The following is a 23,663-nucleotide window of genomic DNA, read 5'->3' as shown; positions in this document are numbered from 1 at the left end:
ACCCTGAGGAAGCCAGAAGTGCTGGAAGCTCATGAGGAGTGCCAGCCTTGCAAGGGAGCCAGAGGCACTGCCATCTGTGTGCAGGGTAGGCAGGGCCACCAGCCCAGGGATGTCCTGGGCAAAGCTGTCTCTGCATAGACCTTTGGAAAGGTCTTTCATATCTTAAGAGGCTATTTTGGAAGTGTCATATTTGCATGTGACAAGTACCAGGATCCTTAGAAATCCATTTTTATTCTAGCTGTGGGCTTCACAAGCTTTGCCTTGGCCTTGGATTTCTTTCTCTGCTGAAGTTTACTCAACCCTGGACTTCAGGAGAGCTCACTTTGGCCTCTTCAAGGATCTACTTGGGGGTATCCCACGGGTTAGGGCTCTAGAAGATAGGGAGGTCCAAGACAGCTGGTTAATATTCAAGCATCACTTCCTCCAAGCTCAAGATCAGTGCATCCCCATAAGTAAGAAACCAAACAAAGGGGGCAGGAGACCTGCATGGATAAGCAAGGAGCTTCTGGCAAAACTCAAGTGGAAGAAGGAAGCATATGGAATGTGGAAAAAGGGACAGATCACTTAGGAGGAATATAGGAACGTTGACAGAGTACGCAGGGATGCGACGAGGAAGGCTAAGGCTCACTTGGAATTAAATCTGGCAAGGGATGTCAAGAACAACAAGAAGGGCTTCTTCAAGTACATCAGCAGCAAAAGGAAGACTCGGGAAAATGTGGGCTCGCTGATGAGTGAGGAGGATGCCTTGGTGACGGAGGATACAGAGAAGGTGGAGTTACTGAATGCCTCCTTTTGCCTCAGTCTTTACTGCTAATGCCGGCCCTCAGGAATCCTGGTCCCTGGAGGTAAGAGAGAAAGTCTGAAGAAAGGAAGACTTTCCCTTGGTCGAGGAGGATCAAGTTAGGGATCATTTAGGCAAACTGAACATGCACAAATCCATGGGCCAGGATGGGATGCACCCACGAGTGCTGAGGGAGCTGGCAGACATTATTGCTAAGCCACTCTCCATCATCTTTGAAAGGCCATGGAGAAGAGGAGAGATGCCTCAGGACTGGAGGAAAGCCAATGTCACTCCAGTCTTCAAAAAGGGCAAGAAGGAGGACCCAGGCAACTACAGGCCAGTCAGCCTCACCTCCATCCCCGGAAAGGTGATGGAACAGCTCATTCGGGGAGTCATCTCTAAGCATGTGGAGGAAAAGAAGGCTATCAGGAGTAGTCAACATGGATTCACCAAGGAGAAATCATGCTTGACCAATCTGATGGCCTTCTATGAGGACATGACTGGCTGGGTAGACGAGGGGAGAGCAGTGGATGTTGCCTACCTTGACTTCAGCAAGGCTTTTGACACTGTCTCCCATAACATCCTCATAAGTAAGCTCAGGAAGTGTGGGTTAGATGAGTGGACAATGAGGTGGATCGAAAACTGGCTGAATGGCAGAGCTCAGAGGGTTGTGATTGGTGGCACTGAGTCTAGTTGGAGGCCTGTAGCTAGTGGTGTTCCCCAGGGGTCAGTACTGGGTCCAGTCTTGTTCACCTTATTCATCAATGACCTGCATGAAGGGACAGAGTGTACCCTCAGCAAGTTTGCTGATGACACAAAACTGGGAGGGGTGGCTGATACACCAGAAGGCTGTGCTGCCATTCAGCGAGACCTGGACAGGCTGGAGAGTTGGGCGGAGAGGAGCCTCATGAAGTTCAACAAAGGCAAGTGTAGGGTCCTGCACCTAGGGAGGAATAACCCCATGCACCAGTACAGGCTGGGGGTTGACCTGCTGGAAAGCAGCTCTGAGGAGAATAACCTGGGAGTCCAGGTGGACAAGTTCACCATGAGCCAGCAATGTGCCCTTGTGGCCAAGAAGGCCAATGGTATCCTGAGGTGCATTAGGAAGAGTGTGGCCAGCAGGTCGAGGGAGGTTATCCTCCCCCTCTACACTGCCCTAGTGAGGCTACATCTGGAGTACTGTGTCCTGTTCTGGGCTCCCCAGTTCAAGAAATACAAGGAACTCCTGGAGAGATTCCAGCGGAGGGCTACAAAGATGATCAGAGGACTGGAGCATCTCTCTCATGAGGAGAGGCTGAGGGAGCTGCATCTGTTTAGCCTGGAGACGAGAAGACTGAGAGGGGATCTTACCAAAGCTTACAAACACCTTAAGGGCGGTGTCAAGAGGATGGGGCCAGACTCTTCTCAGTGGTGCCCAGCAACAGGGAAAGGGGCAACGGGCACAAACTGAAACATGGGAAGTTCCATCTGAATAGGAGGAAAAACTTCTTTACTTTGAGGGTGACAGAGCACTGGCACAGGCTGCCCAGGGAGGTTGTGGATTCTCCTTCTCTGGAGATATTAAAATCTCGCCTGAATGCGATCCTGTGCAACCTGCTCTAGGGGAACCTGCTTTGGCAGGGGGTTGGACTAGATGGTCTCCAGAGGTCCCTTCCAACCCCAACCATTCTGTGATTCTGTGATCAACCCAGTCTAAGTGCAGAAACAGGGACTCCAGCAGTGAGAGTTGGCTTTGACGTGTGCATAATGCAAAGATGTTGGGCTTATACTGAACCTTCAAAGAGGGAAAGGGAAAATGAAGCCATCTGTAGGCTTTAATCTCAAAGGAGAAATTTCAGTTGCCAAGCAGGATAAGCTACAAAACAGCTCTCCTGTTGGTGAGCATCCACCTCAGAAAAAGTGACAAGGACCTGTCCCTGGGGTGACACCCACCTCCTGCTCACCGAGCACCCTCTGCCTCCAGCAGGAAAGCTTAAGTTAGCTCTGCGCATCCCGCCGATGAAACAGGGACTCCAGTAGTGAGTTGGCTTTGACGTGTACGTAATGCAAAGATGGGTTTATACTGAACCTTCAAAGAGACAAAGGGAAAACGAAGCCACATTTCTTTCCTTTGTAAAGTGCTACAAAGAATGCCTGCAGGGTTTTTGGTTTTGTTTTTCAAAGGATCATATATACCTATATACATACATATACACACACATACCTACATATACATATATGTTGTACACACACGCACACACATTCTTTAAGTTTAGGTCCTGCTCATCTGTCAGGAGATGCTATTAGAGTAGATCTCTACACCTAGATGGCTTGAGTGAAGTGTATTTGTAGCGTCTGCAAGCACCCCACACACTTGGGGAAAAAAAACCCAACCAAATTCAGTGTGGAATTTTTACTGCCACACTGAAGCTGAAGTAAAAATCTTAATATTATCTCTTTATTCAGATCATTTTTATTAAATTAAAGAGGTCTTATTAAATAAATCAATACTATACTTGAAAATTGAGTTTGGCCGAAAGTCTTTATAATACAATTGTCAATTGCTTTTCTTTTCTGCTTGGTGGACACATTATGTTTAATCACGGTTTAATACTTCACTGCACCTCTATTTTGCAATGCTTTGCATTTAGACAGTCTTACACGGACTCTGTGGATGCTATGCACAGGGCACCGTCAGGTCAGACAGTCTCTGAATGAGAACCTTTGGTTTTCCTAGCACCAATGTTAGTTATAAAGTAATACTTCACTGTTTGCAGCTACTCCTAACAGTATCTTTAGGTAGTAAGGTATGCATAGTCACTTCCAGCTTGCAGATAACCAAACCAAAGCAAAGAATTCAAAACAGAGTCTACAAAAAAAGGAAAAACGGTTCCCACTCTGTTAACAGGAATGCTGTGTTTGCCACCTCCCAGGGTGGCATGCAGAGCTCCCAGCCCAAGAACTGCACAGCAGAACCTCTCCCTAACTCCAGCTATATCCCAAACTTTCTCCAAAAAGATGTCACGACCTTGCTTTTGTAGTCTCTTTTTTCCCCCCTCAAAGTGGGGGACACAAGCCATTCCATCCTCCAGCATTTGGCATTTCTGCTGAACTTCATGCAGAAGTTAAAGAACAAAGTTAACGGCTGGCGTGGAGACTGGAACACAGCAGCTGGAGGCGAATGTGCATTCTCTGTCTTTGGGGTTTGGTACTAAGCTAGACTTTCTGTTTATTGTTGGGAAAAAGCTAAAGAAATATTATTTTTGCAGTACTCCCTACCCTAAAGTGCTCGACAGACAGACGGCAGAGATCCAAGACTCACCCCAGCCGGAGGCTGGAAAGCACTTCTTAAAAAACAAACAAATGAACAAGCCAACAAACAACAGACAAAACCAAATAGGGAAAATGACACAGAGAAACCCCGGTTCCAAGTCACAGAGGATTTCTGTGAAGGAAGAGAAACCAGTTCTATCAGCACCACTTTTACTCTCCTATAGCATATCTGGTGGCTGGGATCTCATGGACTCCTAGTATCATGTACTCAAGACAAAGACAAGTAATGTTCTTCCTCTCAGAACTCTACAATATAGAACACAAGACTTATGCTAGCAGTATAATAGTGTTATAAATCACATTTTTGAAAGAAAAGTATAATGTTTTTAAATTTCTACCTACAGAAGAGATGCCTTAGTGTTATCCTTTAATTATTAGCATAGAGTTTCAAATGACAAGCTCTTAAAGGTATTTTTCCACTGAAATAAGAGGTTGTCAATGGTTTTCAGACAATGAGATGCATTTAAGACTTTCCCAATCTCAACCCGATCTCGCCATAATTACTGAACCTTCAGTGAACCCAGGAAAGATCATGCTTACCTCAAACTTGGCCCTATTTGTCTTACAGATATCTTTTTCCCCTCTATATACCAGCTCCTAACCGCAGACAGCCCTATACAGGTACTTCCCTTAGTATTTACCTGCTTTTTAATTTCTCACATTCTGATGAAGAGTAAAATTCATGCTGGACCTTTCAATAAGGAGATCTTACAAAAATGGAACAAAATGGGATTTTTAACAAAAGCAGCAGCACCCAGAAGTGAAGAACATGGTACCTGATCATAATTACGCTTCTCACATTTTTTACTTGGTTTGCTGTAAAAAACCCCAAGAGATGCACAGCTGACATCCAATGGAAGCCACAATTTCTTCGCAAAAGGAAGTAGTGGGGAGATAACAGCAACAACAGACCATCACTCAAGGTGGGGTTTCGAGGGCCGCATTTTAGACAGGGATCTGAGCTCTCTGTTACAGACCAGGGAGGGAGCAGTGCTGGCAGCGGGCAATGCAGTTTTCCCCACCAGCTACTGGGAGTCCCAGCAAATGGCACAGGCCAAAACCCAACTTCCAGACAACTGAAATCAGGCGAGACGGCCCCTACCCTTCTTCAAATGAAAAAACAGATATGGCAGAAGTGTACAAGAGTTGGCAAGAGAGATAGATGGCTGGAGGAGAGGGTGACAGATTAGAAGGAAATCCATAAAAAAGATGAAGCAAAAATAACTAGGAAAAAAGGCCTTTGTCCTCAGAACAACACAGTAATTAACAAATACATTTCGATCCACAAAGACGTAATTTCTTCTGCTCTTTGGGGCTGTAAGCTGTGTTTATCTGTATTTAATCTTGATGCTTTTTGTGCTCTGGTATTTCCCAACAATGCTCAACAGGAGACAGAAAAGTTCTGTTAAAATCCCTTGATTTCACCCTATGCTCACCTGAATCAGAAAGCTTTTCAGTGAAACTGCTCTGGGTGTACATTGACATTACCAAAAAGAGCATGTGGCCAGTTACTCACAAGATGATAGTTCTGTGCTAAACAGGGAAATTACTCCAGATGTGTATGTGAGCAGAATTTAGCTCAGTCTAGCCTACCAGCTTTGTGTAGTATGTTCTCATTATCCTGGGACATTACGAAGTCTGACAAGTTCTGAAAAGTCAGTCTGACTCAAAAATCACTGCAGAAATCTGGGCTTTTTTAAAGCAGTTTTGAGAAAATGAATATACACTGCATTTTTCCCAAGCCAATATTTCTTATAAAATCAGATCTATTGGTATGTGTAAAATCTTTAAAAAGCAGCTAAAAAAAAAATCAAAACACCTGTGCAGGCAAAATTCTTGCCAAAGATGGCTTTCTCTAAAGTATGGGGCAAATACAAACACAAAACGTGTTACTTTCTAAGTCCTGAGAAGAATTTTAGAAACCTCAGGACAAAACCAGCCTTTGGGCAACATTCAAGGCTGTCAAGACACATAAAGCAGCAAAAAAGTCATCCTCCAGCAACGGGTAATTACTACATACAGATACCAGTAAGCGTGCTGGCGGACAAAGGCACTGCTGGCATTGACTTCAGCAGGCTAGGAGAAGGCCTTTCCGTGTTTAAGAAATGCCAGCACTCTCTTTACGACCAGAAAAAAACCCAAACTACAGTGGACAGAAGTAAAGTAGGACATAAAATTTTATTCTGAAATGATCTCTGGCCACAACAATAAAATGTAACAAATATTCACTAGAACAGTCTTAACTCCTGTCATCAGCTGTACAATACATACAGTATCATAAAACTGGCCACTAGGATTAAAACCCACTACAACATCTTTAATGTTAAGTGGCAACAGCAGCATCTCACAGAAAATTATACATACATATATACACAGTCCACATTCAATCGTTTTTCACGTTTTCAGTACACACAGTTGCAGCATATTACAGTCACGTGTCTAAGTCGTTGCCCAATAAAAACCCAAGCTACTGCTTAGACGTAATTGTAGCAGTTGAACTGAGTAATTACAATTTGTAGCAGAGATGTACAAGCCCCTAGAAACAATAATTCACAACTGTTATCTTATTTAAATGCTACCATAGCATTAAACTGGGCAATATTCTAATCTTTGCTGACTGGAAAAAGTTATTTTTGTACTTACCACAAATACTATTGATGGAAAAAAAATACTAAAAAATGGAGAGCATTAAATAATGCACACCCTTTCCTAAAGATTCTAATATTGCCCGATGCTACTTATGTCTAAAGTGTTTTCAACATTCCCATGAAGTCATTTGTAACTCCAAACCACCCACCAAGTTAAAAGTGGCTTAAGTGCCTTGCACCCAAATTGTAAAAATCCCTGGCCACCTTTATAAGACTTAGCCAGGCACATATAAAAGGAATGCACTTTGGTTCATACCAAATGCCCTGGGATTAAATCACACTACAAAACTAAAGAGTCTGAGGTAAATTTTTACAAATACAGTTGATTTCTGTCTAGTGTCATCATAACAAAAATTTATTAAAAAAAAAATTAATTTGATGTTGAAGTCCAACCAATGAGGAAGGGCCATCTTTAACCCCTTAATGAGACGTACTACAAGAACAGAGTGTCCTCTCCACCCTAGCAGTGTGATTGCCTTATTGTTCCTGTTAAGGCCTCGATCATCTACAGGATGTTTTAAGACAGGTATAGCATTTAAAAATAGATTTCATCCCTACTATCTGGCATTCAAAGGGTTAAAGAGGCCAAGATGCTTGCCCTACACCACAGCATTTGTAACAAAAGGCACATTGTTAACACCAAGGGCACAATCCATCCTCTACTGTTAATCTACACATCTTGCATCACTCTGTTGTTCCAATACACTTAAGTTGTAATGAACACTCCAGTGGTGCAAGAAACTGAGCCAAGTGAGCCTGCAACCAAAGACAAGAACTGTGCTACTACTAAATCTGAAAATAGCTCAATGTCCCCAGACAACGGTAACACGTGAGACTAAGCACTGTTTCCAAGCCAACTTCTATCAGCCTAATTATCAGAGCCCTTAGAATAAAATCACATCAAAGCAAGAGGCAATGTCCTTCCCTCCCTCCCTCCTTTTTTACAGGTATAAATAAACTACAATAAAAAGCAGCTACATCACTTAAAAACCTTGATGTAGCTGCTCCTTTAGCATAGAGGAAGTTCCACTGTATCATCTGGGTTAAAAAAATAGCTCTGCACACTGTATTTTGGCCTTAAAGTTTCCGGTAGCATTTATGAAGAAGGTGGATCATAAATGCATTATTGGCATCAAGAACTGGTTACATGAAAAAGAAAATTTAGTGGGTTTAGCCCATTAATGACCCATGAACATTATGAATGTTTTCACCTTCAATTGCCATGAAAGGCAGGAACATGTATCAATGTTCCCTTTAAAATATATTAAGGGAGGTGATTCTTATTCCACCCCTAACATAAGCATCCCTATTTCTTAACTTTTGCAGGAGGAGTTAAGGTAGAAAGGAGTGGTAAAGCCAAGCAGGTGGTGGAGGAAGTAAAGATTCCCAGTTACTGTAGAGAAACACACAGTATTATATTCCCAAAGTCATGAGAGTCAGTTAATTTTATATGAAAAGTAACGTATCTCTTTTCCAGACTTAGAATTTACTGACCGTAACTTACTGGATATTCATAATCCAAAAGCCACTTAACTGTATTACTATATTTCATTTTTAACATGATTTCATACATGTTTACATATTGCACTTACACACATTGTATAAAGTTGTGAACATTTAACACTAAATAATTTAATTTGACTAGAGGCAGGAAACAATATTTTTTTCAAAAAAAGTAAGAAAAATTGTTGATTGATGCTCTAATTTTTACAGTTATCAATCAACAAACACCATCCTCACTCTGAAATTATTTTTGGAGCTTCTTTAGATGTTGACTTTTTGGCAAGAAGTGATATGTTTCCTGAGAATTCTGTCATTTTGTATTTATATCCCTCCCCCAGTCTTACATTAAATTAAAAATAAACCAACCAACGAACCAAACAAACAAAAATTAAGCTGTAAGTGGTAAATTAATGAATATGAAGGAGAACTTAACCGGAAACTTTCTTGGCCTCTCAGGGGACCATGCTTTAAGTATTTTTTGCAATTTGTACAAGTAACTCAGTAAAATCTGTGCATATAAGTGTTGGTTATAGTAAAGTTATTGAGGTTTAATGCAATCCATTCTAGTATGTCTTGTTCTAACATCCATAAACCCTTCTAGATTATGTTCTACTTTGTTTAAAATTCCCTGTTCATATGTCTTATACATCCAAGGTAGACCACGGCCATTGCACGTGATGAAATACTGATCTCAGATCTCAAACTGTTCCTGTTGAAAACATGCTACAATATGTGAATATTTCTCTCATAGGTTTAGATATTATTCCTCAGTAAAGACCATCTTTCTTCCACGAATGCAGAACAAAGTAAAAAAAAAAAAAACAAGCATTAGCACACACACACGTGAACAAATCTACGCATACCTCTAACTGTTCCTTCAAAGTAATTTTCAGCTACAAATGCCAAATATTAAATCAAATTTCAACCATTTAACTTTCTGTTGATAATTCTCCCTTATTACAAATTATCTAGGATGGTGTCTGCCAACTGCAAAGCTTTCCACTGAGGATCTTTCCACCTACTGTTATGCTGTCTAAGGTGAAGTACTTTTCTAGAGAAAGCAGTGTAGTAACATAGTGTTTGCCCCTACATGCAGATTTGACCTGAAGTGTAAGTGTACCAGAGAGGTCACAGTTGCTCAAACATTGTCATAAGAAATAAAAGCAATCTGTAAAATCCACATAGCATAACAGTCTGGAAGTTACAGTATAAAACTGACAGAACAAGCACTTCTGCCCATGTGATTTAGGGAGACAAAGATGCACATTAGGAGAGAAAAGAAACTGGCGGGGGCGGTGGAGGCAGGGTGGGAAGAGAGAGAAGCCCAGTGTGAACACTCAATGTTATACACCTGAAATGAAGTCCAGAACATTTTGCTTTACCAACTCATCAGTCACTCTCAGATTTAGAGGAACAGACATACTTCCATCTTCATTCTTTCTGAGACTGCCTGTTCCTCTCACTCTACCACATGGCGTGCAAGGTAAGAGAGTCATTTTAGCCCTGGAAGTCCTTATTTTTTGCATTACATTTAAATGCTCATTTTAATCAAAAACATTACTTTTGAATAGAGACAGCATTCCATAGGAGGCGACTGTATCATTAGTGATACCACTACTTTCTCTGGGCTACTATACAGAAAATGACAATGTAACATCCTATGGCTCCACTTTAAATTACAAGTTTACAGGTGCTTAATTGTATTTCTTTCAGTATTCTCCCTGGAGTCCAGTCAGGCATAGGTGTGAGTGTTTGCAGAATCAAGACCCATACCCATAAAATTGAAAAGGTAGAGTCTTACAAATTTACCCCAGGTGAAACCGAACATGAACCATGGAAGAGAAAGGTTAATACCTTTGACACCACACTGCAATGCATGACAGTCACGTTGTAACCAGTGGCCTGCCACTGATGTTTATTACTGTGTCACACTAGTTACAGTAAGGCTAATTGTACTGTAGAAGACAAACATTTTAAAAAATAAGTATAAAAACTTAAAGCATTGTCCCCGTGTTGTTATAAAAACAAAATCAACATTTCTTACATTTAAAATGAGTGCTGAAAGATACAAATGAATAAAGTTATTGAGCAAATAAAAATGTATATCTGAGCTACTTTTTCATACAAATAAGGCTCAGCCACATTGTATCTCTCATATTAACAGCATTGGGTTTTTCAAACTCAGCTAACGAGTTTTGGCAACACTGTTCTTTGCTGAATATTCCCATTGGCATCTGTCATCTGTGCCAAATTAGTCCTCAGTTTTGAAGCTGAGCTTGAAGTCGGAGGTAACTTGGAAATCGACGTTATAGCACCAGTGCTCTCTGTAATTCTCTTTGACGAGGCCTTTTCCCCAGCTGGAGGCTTTGGCAACCGTCTCCTTAGCCAGGGATGCCGCAAAGCCTGGCTGGGTGTCATACGGATAGCAGGATCCCATTCTAAACACTGTTTTAAGAAGTCAAGGAACAGGGGATCATCACATCCCTTTAACGCATTACCCCATTCTCTGCTCTCTGGTGGGCCACGTAGTTTGCCCCTCCGAGAGCGTCCACCATTAAGTATTACAGAGCCATCGGACAAGGTTGTGATGCTGCAATAGCGGGGATAACCCTTAGAGCTCACAAAGTTTTTGGCTCGCTTGGATGAATCTAAGAGTTTTGGAGAAGGCATGCCCAATAGCTCAATCATACAAGCCAGCTGGTCTCCTTCATCTTCTCCAGGTAAAAGTGGATAACCAGTGAGAAGCTCTGCTAGAATACAGCCCAAGCTCCACATATCTATGGGCATCCCATAACGAGCACCAAGGATGACTTCAGGTGCACGGTAAAAACGTGACTGAATATAAGTGTACACACGCTGATGCTCATAACAGCTTGAGCCAAAGTCAATCACTTTAATACCACTTCTACCCTGTTGCTTCAACAGAATGTTTTCAGGTTTAAGGTCACAGTGAATGATTCTGTTCTTGTGCAAAGCATCCAAGCACTGTAAAATTGAGTGGGCAAACTTGCGGACCAAAGGCAGGCTAAAGCCTTGAAACTTGTTTTTCTTTATTAATTCATACAGGTTCATGCTCAGCAATTCAAATGTCATGCAGATATGGCTGCGGAATGTGAAGTTTTCCAACATGTGAATAACATTCATGTTGTTATCCTTATCTTGTTTTCGGAGATGCTCCAGGATCTTAATTTCTTCCGCAGCTTGGCGGTGGAAACGTTTTTCATTTCTCACCATTTTTAGCGCCACATGCTGATGCATCTTGTGATCGTAGGCCTTCACCACCTGCCCAAAGCTTCCTTTCCCTATAACTTTCAGGACTTCATACCTGTACGCAATATGATCATGGGGTACTTGTATATAAGACCCTTGGTCATCATCATACCCGCAATTGTTCGAACCACCAATCACACCTTGCCGCTTCTTTGCATTTGGACCCAAAAAGTATATTTCAGTGTAGCTAAAAATCTCATGATGCTCAAAAGCTGTTAATTTTTGCATGTATTGCTTCATTGCCTGCTCTGGTGTCATAACAGAGGCTTTTACCTTCCCTGTTCCATCTGTAGATTTTAAAGAGCTGGAGCTCCCTTGTCGTCTGTGAGCACTCTCTGACTGTCTCTCCTGAACCACTGGCAATCCAGATTTGCCTAGCGTTGTAAGTCCATTTGGCTGTGTTGTCAGAACCGTCCTCTTGTTACTATTATCTTCGAACAGCTGCTGAACCTGGATTTGTCCATGGCTACCAACATGGAGGTGCTCATTCATTGTGTGCTTACTGCCTCCAACCTAAAATTGAAAATAAATACATACCCAGTTAAAAAGAAAGGCATGAACTCCCTGCTTCACCATTTATTCTGCAACCTGCCATCCTGCCTAAATCACCTCAAAACTAAGTATTCTTTTAGAAGTCAGCTGTCTACAGATAATCTAAAAAATACAGCACATATACTGTGACATTGCTAGATGCTATTAAATTTTTCAGATCCTTGTTTCTCAAATGCCACTTTCACGACTCTCTAAAATGTTTGCAACAAGACAATCACAGATGTGCTACCACGATAAGCTAACAATTCCTCCAAGGAATCTTCAAGGCAATAGTCCTGTAACATCAAGAAGTATGCTTGAGGGACATTAAATTAGACTTTACAGAACATAGTAGCAGTTTTATTGATGCTGGAGATCTATATACGATGCCTACTAGAACTTACATGGCTCAGGCTCTCCTAGTCATCTGTTCTCAGAATTCAAGATTTTAACTTGTTCCTAAATTTGCCGTATATCAAAAGCTCCAGATACAATTTTAAGCAAGAAGGAATGTGCTGTGACATGCACAAAGAGAAAAAGAACCTGCACATTTCTGAAGTTCAAGAGATGCCATTCACTGCTTGCAATTGAGAGACCGTCACTATGCAGCACTGTATTCACATCAATGAAGCATAAGCATATCCTTTAGCACTTTCCCAAAACAGCCCTATAATAACTTTTAACCAAGATGAGATTTTGGGCCTGCTACAGACTTGAGCGGAAAGAAAATCTTTGCTTTGAAGAACATATCAGTAACTTTATTTTAAAGGAATGGAAAAAAGGATTAGTTGATTTTAGAAATTGCATTTGTTCTTGACAGTTTTCACAAGGGAATAAGCAGCATTCAGCATTTTCAAGCAAAGAAACACTGGAAGTACTGGGGTATGAAAACAACTATTGCTCAAAACCTGTTATTTTTAAGGAAAAATGAGAAGTTTACAAGCGTATACTTGTCACTAAAATAGCTGTCCTTAGAATTCCTCATTTGCTCTAAAGTAGAGGATAATTAGTTTGTCTTCTGCCTGGTCTTATACAAACGTGGGAAGAATTCCCCTTCTGTCTCTCCAGCTGATTCACCAGTCAATATTTATGCCAAAATACTAACCGAAAGTTCACTGATACTGTCAGACAGATGATCAAGCCAGGGTTGAGAGCACTTTTAATCTGAACCTTATTTTTTCTAGGCAGCTAAGGAAAACACATTCCCTGTTCACTTAAGGTTGCTGAAATGAAATCGGAAAATGACAGTTGTGTGCTGTGATATGAGGCAATGAAATCTGTGCTGCAACCGCAGATGTGCTTGCTAATGAGAAAACCAGGACATGCAACACAGACTCTAGCATATTTTGTGTTTCTGTTAAGGTATCAGTCTGACATGGCAGAAGCATGTTTTTGTAAATACAGTAACTTGATCCCAAGGAGTAGCCAGCTGGACACCAGCTTCACCTTTAGATAATATTTTGAAATTTGCAGCTCTGAAACACACAATGTAAGCACAAGAGCTCTCAGGGATTGCTTCTGCTGAGTTCACTGTTCTTCTGATTCCATTTTGACTCACATGGAATAACTGGTCTATTTTATTTCATCACTGCAGTTTGACTGTGTATGTTTATTTGCAGAGCAATTTTGGCTCACACTATCAAATCTGATTAATCTCATGGAAAGCGTTACCACACAATTGCAATTCAGAGCAAAGATGCTGGTAACGTTTAAGCACAGTGAAGATATACAGGATATTGACATTAATTCCCTTCCTAGTCTGATGTCTCAAAAGCACCAGGAATTAAATCATCAAGAGGACTTAACGAGCCTATCATGCCTACAGGGAATTCCTTCAGGTCAAGTTTGAAGCGCACTGCAGTAGCAGTTTCCTGAAGGCCGCCCTGATCCTCTACATAAACAGCAGTTACTGAAAAAAAGAAAATTCAGCCCCAGGAGCTACTACACGATGCATCTCAGAACAACCAGATCTAGTTAGTAAGATGTGTCAGACGTTCAGCACATACAGCATTGCAAAACTGTGTAAGTGAGAAATGCACGATGAAGAAGCAGAGTAACTGTACAGACTACAAGTACTCAAGCTGGGAAATTCCAGGTACAAACACTTCTGCGGCACTGGTTCAACAACAAAGCAGTATGTATCTGGACAAACCGGGACCAGACAATACTAGCATATGGACAATGAGGAAGAAAGAGCATAGGGGAGAAAACCATCTTTAAGAATTTCTTAACCCAAGTACTCATTGCCACAGTTCACATTTTAATTTTTTTTTTTTCACTTGAGTCACCTGTTTTCAGAGCTAACTATTTTCTACCCTTCCTAAGCACTGCTTGTTTCAATAGATGTACTGGGGAATTTCTCAGACTTCAGTCATTTGCTTTTTATCAGGGCCTGGAAAAAAAACCAAACATTTATCCACTCTCAACAGGGACTAAAGAGTTCTTTTTCCTAAAAGCATGTTTGCAAACACGTTCTAAAGTGTAAACCACGTAGCTCTGCTTCCTGCACCTTCAGGCAGCCTCATGGTTTCTCTCAACTGCTCACAGGTTGGCTTTTTTTTTTCCAAGCAGCAGAATGAAATCACCAGCATTATCCCAGCTTCACCCCAAATCCAAAGTGACCGGTTTTGCCAGTTACAGTCAGCTGCTGCTTGGGAATGCAAATGCAGATGCAAACAGTAGTACTGGTTTTCTTTGTGGAAGACACCAAATTAGCACAGGCTCTATTCCAAAAGCTGTGGGGGAGAAGAGAGCTTACTTGTCTTTCAAAAACCCCAACAAGAGTTTCAGAGCTATCAGACACATCACAACCACAAGTCAATATGAAAAATGGACTTTCCCCATCTCAGGGTGCTGCCTGCACAAGAATCACCACCTCTTCTATTTCCAGCCTGGATGAAGCTTGGATTCTCACCAGCCCTTTGCTCTGCCTATCTACTTCTGGCTACCGGGTGCCTGAGATTGCTGTCAAGTTCAGGCTTGCATTGCTTACAAGCTCCACAGGCTTCACCAGTGAAGCTACAAAGGACTACAGCCTTCTTAGTCCAGTACCAAACTGTGCATGGTACACAGAAGCTCCATCAGCCCTTCATCTGAAACCATAAGCCTGAGATTATGGTTTCTCCCTTTTGCTTCTGCAGATGGGCCTGTAAATTCCAGAACCAACAACCTACACAGCTGACAACCTGCGTGCACTTATGCAGCTTGCTTACTAAGTATTTTACTGCCTATGCTCATTCCCAGCTACACCTTCGAAGATTTACGTATTTTTTAGCACACATCTTCAAAAGCTTACTGATGTACACATTCCTCCATAAAACATACTGAAATAACAGGTAAGCTTGAACTCAAAGAACTAATCATCCTGAATCTTCTGGAAACACCAATTACAAAACAGCAAGTATTACAACACTTTTTTCCCCTTTCTCAGTAGTTTTTCGTAAGTTCAAAATCACAGCTACGATTTTGCTTTAACTTTGGTTTGCTCAGTTTATGGAAGTTGATGGCTATGCCGAAAACCTAACCTTTTAAGTAGAGACACCAGGCAAAACAAAAAAAAACCACTTTCTTTGGAGGGGTGGGAGTGTTTGGGGTTTGTTTTTTTGCTTTGTTTTCACAAATAGGTTTAGGGACAGAAGTCGACCACAGACCTGTAACAACATAAAAGTAGCATAAAAGTGAGTTCACCTTGCTAACAAGAAGGCAAATCAATTGACAATTCCCTTGCAGTAACACTCAGCCAATGCAATGGTCTGTTTCAGGACTTTCTACAAGACTACAACTATAGGATTGAACACCACAGGAGCATATACCTCTTCTCAACTCTGTCTTCCCAAAGCATCAAGACATTATGTAGTTGTACCATATTCTATCTTTGTAAAAGTCACTTGGTGTGATATTAGCACCCTATAAAACTACCCAAGATAGACACACTTTTCAGTTGTATATTATCATTTTATTTTGAGCAAAACCCCAGAAAGAAAGATTTTGATATCAATCAGAATCTGAAAAGGTTTATAAAAGGAATCTTAATAATAAAGTAAACACAATGGCCTGCTAAAATACTGCACAGGAATAAGATGTCTTTATCTGCTATTAGTTTGCATAGATGAGGACAAGGAAGAAATAGTGTTCCAAAGTAGTAACTTAATTAAAGAATAAATGTTAGACTATACACCCCTTTCTTTACAGCATTTCTGGGCACGCCAGTTTCAGTCCTACTGTGTCTAACATGCTAGAAGCATACGGCATCAGGTGTAGCACACTTCACTGCCTATTTTGTTGACTACAACCTGAGCAAATGTACAAAAGGCCTTTTTTTCCTTGATAAATGAATTCAACAGCATTCCTCTGTTCAGAACTAAAAATAGTTGCTAATTAGTATGATAACAATAATGCAGGATTATCATAACGGTTTTATTATGAGTATGGGTTTTATACACCGAAAAAGACTAAGCCCATGTCCTAAAGAGCTCGTGGCTCAACAAGAGCTGTAGAAAAAACACACCATTTGGATTTTTTACTGCTGTCATATCTGGTCCATATAAGCTTATTTTTTTAAAAGTTAATTTTGACTTTATAAGCAAATATTCTCACAGACAGAACTACGGCTCAAGAGTCATACTGATTCATAATTTTTTTTCCTCCTGTCAGGATTGTGCGGGTACAGTGAGTCTGAATACTTCTGGGACACCTTGCATGTATTACACACGTTGAAACCAGAAAGGACAGTCAGTGGACACTAAATTGAACCCTTCAGGTAAGCTGAAGTGTACAGATAGGAGAGATGTGCCCAGATTTACTGCAGTCCCCATAGCACAGCCACCAACTGTTGGAGCCCAAATTTCAGAGCCCCCCCATTAAAAGTTAAGATAGCTTCATATTCCCCCTAGACACAAATTTTACGTAGAAGGACAAGAAACATCCAAAGAAGTCTAGCTATAGCAAAGACCAGGTCATGACCGCATAGTTATTTCCACTGAAATGTGACAGCATTTCTGTGGCAATTTATTACATGAAAACACCACAATAGGAAGGTATTTTCTTTGTTTTCACCTGCTTTAAAGCAGCTGCCCACAATAAAAAATTGCAGCATGTGATCCATCAGATCTTCATGTTAACAGAGTCCAGGAATCCCTGTTCCATTATCATGTAAATTACTTTTTAAAATTTTTAACTTTAAAATTTTTAAGATTAAGACTGACTGAATGATGCAAAAGTATATGGACAGACATTCACCGCTGGTGGCAAAAGGAAACAGGCTAGCTGTAGGGAAATCTTAGGGCTTGAAGAGGGAGGGCACTGAATCATGCGCTCACTGTAAATGGGTTGGTGTTACAGTACTAGACAGGAGAAGAAAAAGATTAAGACTGCTTTACTGCAAGAGAAACACGGAGCATGCAGAATGCAGGGATACGTGCCAAACAAGAAAGAACAGAGATGGAGGCAGGCAGAAGACAGAGACAAGAGTCTGGGAGAGGGACTCACAGACGGGTCGGGATTTACATGAGCAGAGCAGCAGGCAAGCAAGTTAATCTCTACTGCAGCATGTCAGGTGGACGTAAGAACACTATAATGAAACAGCAGAGAGTGAACAGAAAAAGGATCCAATCATCAAGGCAAGAACTTAAGGCTTCAAAAGAGAAACCAATGACTTTAGAGAGGAAAATGGATTGGACAAGGGGTTGGAAATGAGTTCACATTTTCCACCATGAGCCAAAAAAGTAGTCAGGGATGGAAGTAGACAGAAATAAGCCTAGGATGAAGCCACAAATTGTTTTAAAAATAAAACCCTTCCCTGGTACAATACACAACAGCCTGCTTAGCAACAAAGGTTGCTGTGATTGCAGACTGCAGCCAAAACCTCTGCCCTGTTATACTAAGCCTGTGTAAAAGAGCATCTTCTACCCATGCTCTCCCAATGCTATTATGTTCTATCAAACAATGAAACTTCACTTGAAAGTAGGAGACAACAGTTTCACTAGAGTCTAGATCACACAACTCACTGCTGCAAGAAATATGACAGGTAGTGGATTTCTCCTCTGTCTGAATTGAAAAAAAACTTTTTAGCTTAAACAAAAAACTACCTTCAATCTCAGTCTCTGTTCCCAACTAGTTTATATACAATGTATACACTTACTTCCCGCCACCAGCAGGTTAAGCCACTTAAGCAAATTATACCTTCTGAAAGTTTGAAACACAAAGAGAAATACTCTCAATTTTCAACTATTACAGAAGTCACATAGATACAATAGGGATGAAAACAGAATAAGCAAATGAACACAAAGAAGGAAAATGGCTTAAGAAAATTTAAATGTTCCATTTTAAACAGTCTGATTGGAGGAAGTAGTGGGATGCAAAACCAATGGTTCCAATCAGTCGGTGTCAGCTGAGGTCAGTAGGCCTGAAGTTTACAGAAAGATCACATAACAGATATAGCCTTTTTTTTTTTTAGGTTAAAATCCAGCATTCTGACGTCACATCTGATCCTTACCACAAAAAGTTATGTCAGCCAACCACAAAATAATCAGCTACAAAATTCAGAAAGGCAGTCTGAGGTATGTCTGTAATAGTACCCAAGGCTAAATAAATACTGTACAGTAGGCTCTGTATCACAAAGGAAAGGCAGAGTTTGCAACAGTCAGAGTCTAGAGGGACATGAAACACAGCAATATAAAGCTTCGTCATCCCTGTGCACTTCCTTAAGTATTCCATCTCTATGTGTGTATATATATACACACACATGCATATATGCTATATATAAACATATGCATACATACACAATGATATATGTATAAAAATACTCAAAACACAGAAATGTAACTCTTGAACACCCCTTGCATGCTTTCATAAAGACTTCATCTTTATATATGTATGTATATATGCACAGACACTATATATATTATACACACACACATATAAAAATCTATGTATAAAAATACCAAAGTTCTGTACTTCCAAAATTAGTAAATAGTCCCATATATATAGCTGGACCACCACGCTTTCACAAATTCTAAATTAAGCCTGGGCTCTGTTACATGTGCTGCCCCAACTCTAAAAATCAACCAGAACTTAACTGGTATATGAATGTGAAAACATTAGCCTTTGATACTAATGAACAATTCACATATATACCCTAGCTACATAAATATACAATGATGTTGATCTCAAGTATGCAGCTCCACCTTGGATTTGCAGAATATTCATCATTCCTTTAGAGAATATCCTACATATACTGATTTTTTTTAATTTTAAGCCAATTCTTTCTATAAATGGATTTGAATGAGATGTTTTTACCCCTGAAGCTACATAAAAAGTCACTGAAACACTAACATCTAAATGGATAGTTTCACCTTCCACTAGCCCAAAATCACATTACCATTTAAAGCTCTGCCATATGTTTACAAAGATAGTATGTGAGTATCCATGAAGAACTCATTAATTCTGACAGTATGCCATCAATGCCTTTCAGGGTCTGTATGAAATCTTTCATAATTTAAAAGGAAATGTATGCAGCAAAAATTTCAGATATTTAGTGTTAACATGACAGCACATAGACCCCTCTCTCTACCCTGTCGTGCCTTCAGGACAGAGATACCTCTCTCATCCATATATAGTGGCATACTTGGGAAGTTTCATTCCTAGTAGATTAAGTAGGAGTGGGAAATAATGTGAGATATCACAGAACCGGAAAATAACATCCTTTTCATGCCATCAATGCTTATTTCTTTAGGTAAACTACTGCAGCAATAAAGTCAGATTCATCCAATCATTGTCCCCAGCTATAGCGATAGCTATTCTACAGAAGACAGCTATCGGCCGGAGCTAATCAGACATATAAGGAAAGAACAGCCTTCGTTTTTCACCACAGTTCATGCGACCCTTTAATCACAGTGACTAACCTCATTGCCAAAATAATGTCATCTCAAAAAACGCATTTACCAGAACAGCTCCTCTGTGCGAGTGTGGAAGATCTAATTTGTCACTGAAAATGAGACACAAAACCAGACTGAAGGGGGGCTGGGGAGGGAGAGGGAGAAAGCTGCTTCTCAGCGCAGTCACAGGGTCCCAGCCTCCCAACAAACATGCACGTATGATCAGAGTCTGCAGAAATTAAATGCACTTTGCTTAAGCATCAAGCGCCTCGTTAGGCTGGACGAGGTGCCCGCGGCGGCGGGGCCCCTGCCCTCTCCCGCCCCGGGGTGCCCGTGAGGGCTCGGTCCCGCCGCGGGGGACACCCGGCAAAAGGAGAGAGGCCGCGGCGCGACAAGCCCCCGGGGCCGGACGCCCCTTCCCCCCCCGCTCCCCGCCCCGGCTCCCCGCCCCGTGCCCGGGCTCACCGTGTGGGAGGCGTTGCTGGCCCTGAGCGGCGGCAATGCGAGGGGCGACGGCGGGCCGGTCCCAGCTCCTGCCCGGGAGACCCCGGCTCCGGTGGCCGGGGAAGACTGCAGCGGGCGGCCGCTGTCCCCTGCCCTGCCTGCGGAGAGCAGAGGGGTGAGCGCGGAGGGCAGCGGCGGCCCCTCAGGCAGCGCGGCCGTCGGGGCGGCGGCGGCCCGCGGCCGCGGAGCTTCGCCGGCACCGCCGCCCGTCTTGCTTCGGGCAGAAGCCATTAAAAGCTAATCACCGCCGCGGCGCACACACGCACCGATCCGGCTAATAGCGCGGGCGGGCCACGCTCGCCCGGCTAAACCCTTCATCCGAGATTAACCGGCCACCGGCAGGCGCCTAACCGGGAGAACAAGCCGGCTCTGCCCCGCACACGCCTCGGGGCTGGACGGCCGCCCGACCCCTCCCGAGCCGTCTGGCCCGGCGAAATCCCGGCGTCGCCGGGGACCCGCCAGGAGTTCGCAAGTCTGCAGCGGAGAGGAGACGAGCTCCGCCGCTCCCTGTCAAACGCGGCCGCTCCCGCAAACGCAGAGATTCCCAGTTTTTCCCGGGTCGTTTTTCTAAGTGATCTCCCCCCCCCGCCTTCCCCGAGGCGAACTCGCCACCTCGCACAACAGCAGCACGCCGGAGCCCAACACGCAGCTCCCCGCTAGCCCCCGCCGGCCCCGCGGGCTCGGTTGCCGGGGGGAGGGTGGATCATTGTTCCGACGCGGACGGCCCCGCTGCGGCGGCAGCTGCGGGGTCAGCCGCGGGGCGGCCGAGCCTCTCCCCCACCCCCCGCACGGCGCGGCGCGGCCCGGCCCAGCGCGGCAGGCGCGGCGCGGGGGGCCCGCAGCCCGTCGCGGTGGCGATCGCGGCGGCCCTCTCCTTACCGGCTGGGTAGGCAGCACCAGCGGCGGCGCTAGCCGAGGGTTTTCTGGTTAACATGGCCGCTGGAGAGGAGGGAGAGGAAAAGGCATGTCAGGGTGGCTCTCCTCCGCTGCTCCTCGGCCTCTCCGGTCGGCGGCTGCCTCTCTTCTCCGATCAGCTACACCCAGACCCAGACACGTCCTCCGCTGCATCCCCCTGGCCCCGGGCCGGCCGGACAGATCCTCCAACGGCCCGCCGTCGCCTCCCGCCGCAGCAGCAGCAGCAGCAGCAGCAGCAGCAGCAGCAGCCGCGCCGCCGCCGCAGCCCCCGGCCCAAGCTCATCACCTTCCCCGCCCCCGCCCCGGTCGCCCCGGTCCCCTCACACGGAGGAGGGGGCAGCAGAAGGCGGCCGGACAGGGCCCTCCTCCTCGCGCGGCGGAACAGGGACAAACAGCGCACTGGAGGGGCAGTCCCCGCCCCGCCGGCCGCCTCCCCTCCCTCCGTCCCTCCCCGCCGCTCCCTCTCCTCCCCTGCCCTACCGCTGCGCTGCGCGGCGGCGGCGCGTGCCGCTGCTCCTTCCGACCCACCGCGCTTCCCTTCCGCGCGGGGGGGGGGGGCAGCGCGCCCCGGCCCCCCCCGCCCCGCCCGCCCAACGGCCGCCGTGCGCCGGGCCCCGGGCGCGGGGAGGCGGGGGGCGCGCGTGCCCGCCCGGCCGTTGGTGTCCCCCCCCGGGGTCACAGCCATCTTGGCCGGGCCCTCTCCCCGTCACCCCCCGCCTGTGCGGGGCAGCGGCACGCCACCGCTGGGGGGGGGGGGCGGAGAAGTCGGTGCTGAGGCAGTGGGGGTCGCTTGTGTCAAACTGGAAGGACAAAGATGGCAGCGTGGGAGGAAGGATAAATAGCCTGGAACGGGTAATGGGATGGAAACTTAAAACATGGCAGTGAGGGAAAAGAGCTTTTGGGATTGCCCCGGAGTCGACAGTGCCTCAAGCTGGAATGAGGGAGAGTGCGGGGCGGGGGCGGGGGGAGCGCGTTACTTGCCGTGTTTTCCAAACTGTGCAACGTGCTTTGTGGAGTACAACGCTTTGAATTCCTGGTTTGTCAGATTGAACGTCATTAGAGCCAAAAATAGATATCTGAACATTTGCTCAGCTTGGGACAGCGTTGAAATGAACTCTCCTACCTACGCTCAACCCCTTTTGAAGTCTGTACAGACCACGCATATTTTCCTTTTTGAAACAGCTGGTAGATATGTAGACAGACCGCCCTTCATCCCTTTCCACAGAAAAAGGCAGAAAAATAAATCTCCCCTTTTCCTACGCCTAAAAAAAAATAATCCATCCCTGCTGCCAGAGAGAAAGACTTTTGCCTCTCCCAGTGCCACAGATGATACATGCATAAACAAAGACATTTCCTTTACTGGTACAAAGAAATAAACAATTTCTCTAACCCCTCTTGTCCCACAGAGAAAACAATCGTACCTTCTCCCACCCACATCCACCTAGTCTTTTCCCTTCATTGCAGCAGAAAGGCTTTGTCTTCTTCAGTGTCCCCCCAGATGACTGCAGACACTCCCCGTGTCCCTTCCTCTTGGCTGCCAGGTGTACAAATGCTGTTTGCTGGTTACTCTCAGTGTTTTCACAAGCAGCTCATACACATCAAAAGCATCTGACTATCAAACGCTGCGATTATATTAGCGTTCTTTGTGAGATACCTTAAATGTTTCCAGGAATGGCAAGAAAAAGATACTTTTCTAGTTAGTCTAGGGAGGGGAACGGGGAAGAAGCTTGTTCACATTCAGGCTAGATAAGAAAAACTGAAGTTGGTATCTTTTTGTAGGGCTTGCAGGAGTTCTTCATCTTAAATGATGTGTGTTCTCTGACTGTCAAAGTCACAGATGGCTTTATGCATGTTCTGGGGTTAGTTATGCTTAAACATGGAGATAAGAGACAGCCAGTTAAGTGTCCTGTTTCAACCTCCTTCCAGTCAGGTGTACCATTCACAATATGCCTTCCACAGCTGGTTCAAACAATCTTGGACCACTATGAATACTATGGGAAAATCAGAGTTAGTCTATCCCTTAATAAACAATCTTTTAATTAAGTCAGTGGGAACACATTACATCGGTACCTGTCCAGCTATTCCCTTTCTAAAACCATGTGCATTGTAAGCTTTCAGCATTAGTCTTTAAGCCTCAGAGTGGGCTTCGGCCTGCCTAGATGCCAGTCTTTCTCTGTCTCTTTCTCCATCTCTTTCTCCATCTGCAATCCATCCTGGTGGCTGCTGTCAAGGATAGCACCTGATGGAGTCTGAAGTGGAACTCAAGATGAGGGCAAGCCCATCTTGATTCCTTCTGAATGCAATACAAGAAACTTCAATTTAAAA

At 43.9% G+C, this 23,663-nt stretch overlaps 1 protein-coding gene across 2 annotated transcripts; it reads right to left on the bottom strand.

Annotated features, from left to right (window-relative positions):
• Positions 1-6,252: 6,252 nt before the first annotated feature.
• On the bottom strand, positions 6,253-21,602 carry DYRK2 (dual specificity tyrosine phosphorylation regulated kinase 2). Of its 2 annotated transcripts, XM_068401851.1 has the most exons (3): positions 21,303-21,602; positions 20,385-20,521; positions 6,253-12,027 (listed from the first exon to the last, which is right to left on the bottom strand). In XM_068401851.1, the coding sequence occupies exons 1-3, from the start codon at positions 21,355-21,357 to the stop codon at positions 10,426-10,428; spliced, it is 1,794 nt and encodes a 597-aa protein (XP_068257952.1). In that variant the 5' UTR covers positions 21,358-21,602; the 3' UTR covers positions 6,253-10,425. The 2 variants fall into 2 exon arrangements, with proteins under 2 accessions (XP_068257952.1, XP_068257953.1); XM_068401852.1 differs by lacking the exon at positions 20,385-20,521.
• Between the last annotated feature and the right edge of the window lie 2,061 nt (positions 21,603-23,663).

The sequence above is a fragment of the Nyctibius grandis genome, chromosome 5 (assembly GCF_013368605.1).
Source record: "Nyctibius grandis isolate bNycGra1 chromosome 5, bNycGra1.pri, whole genome shotgun sequence".
Lineage (NCBI taxonomy): Eukaryota > Metazoa > Chordata > Aves > Nyctibiiformes > Nyctibiidae > Nyctibius > Nyctibius grandis.
This window is presented reverse-complemented; position numbering and strand designations above follow the sequence as displayed.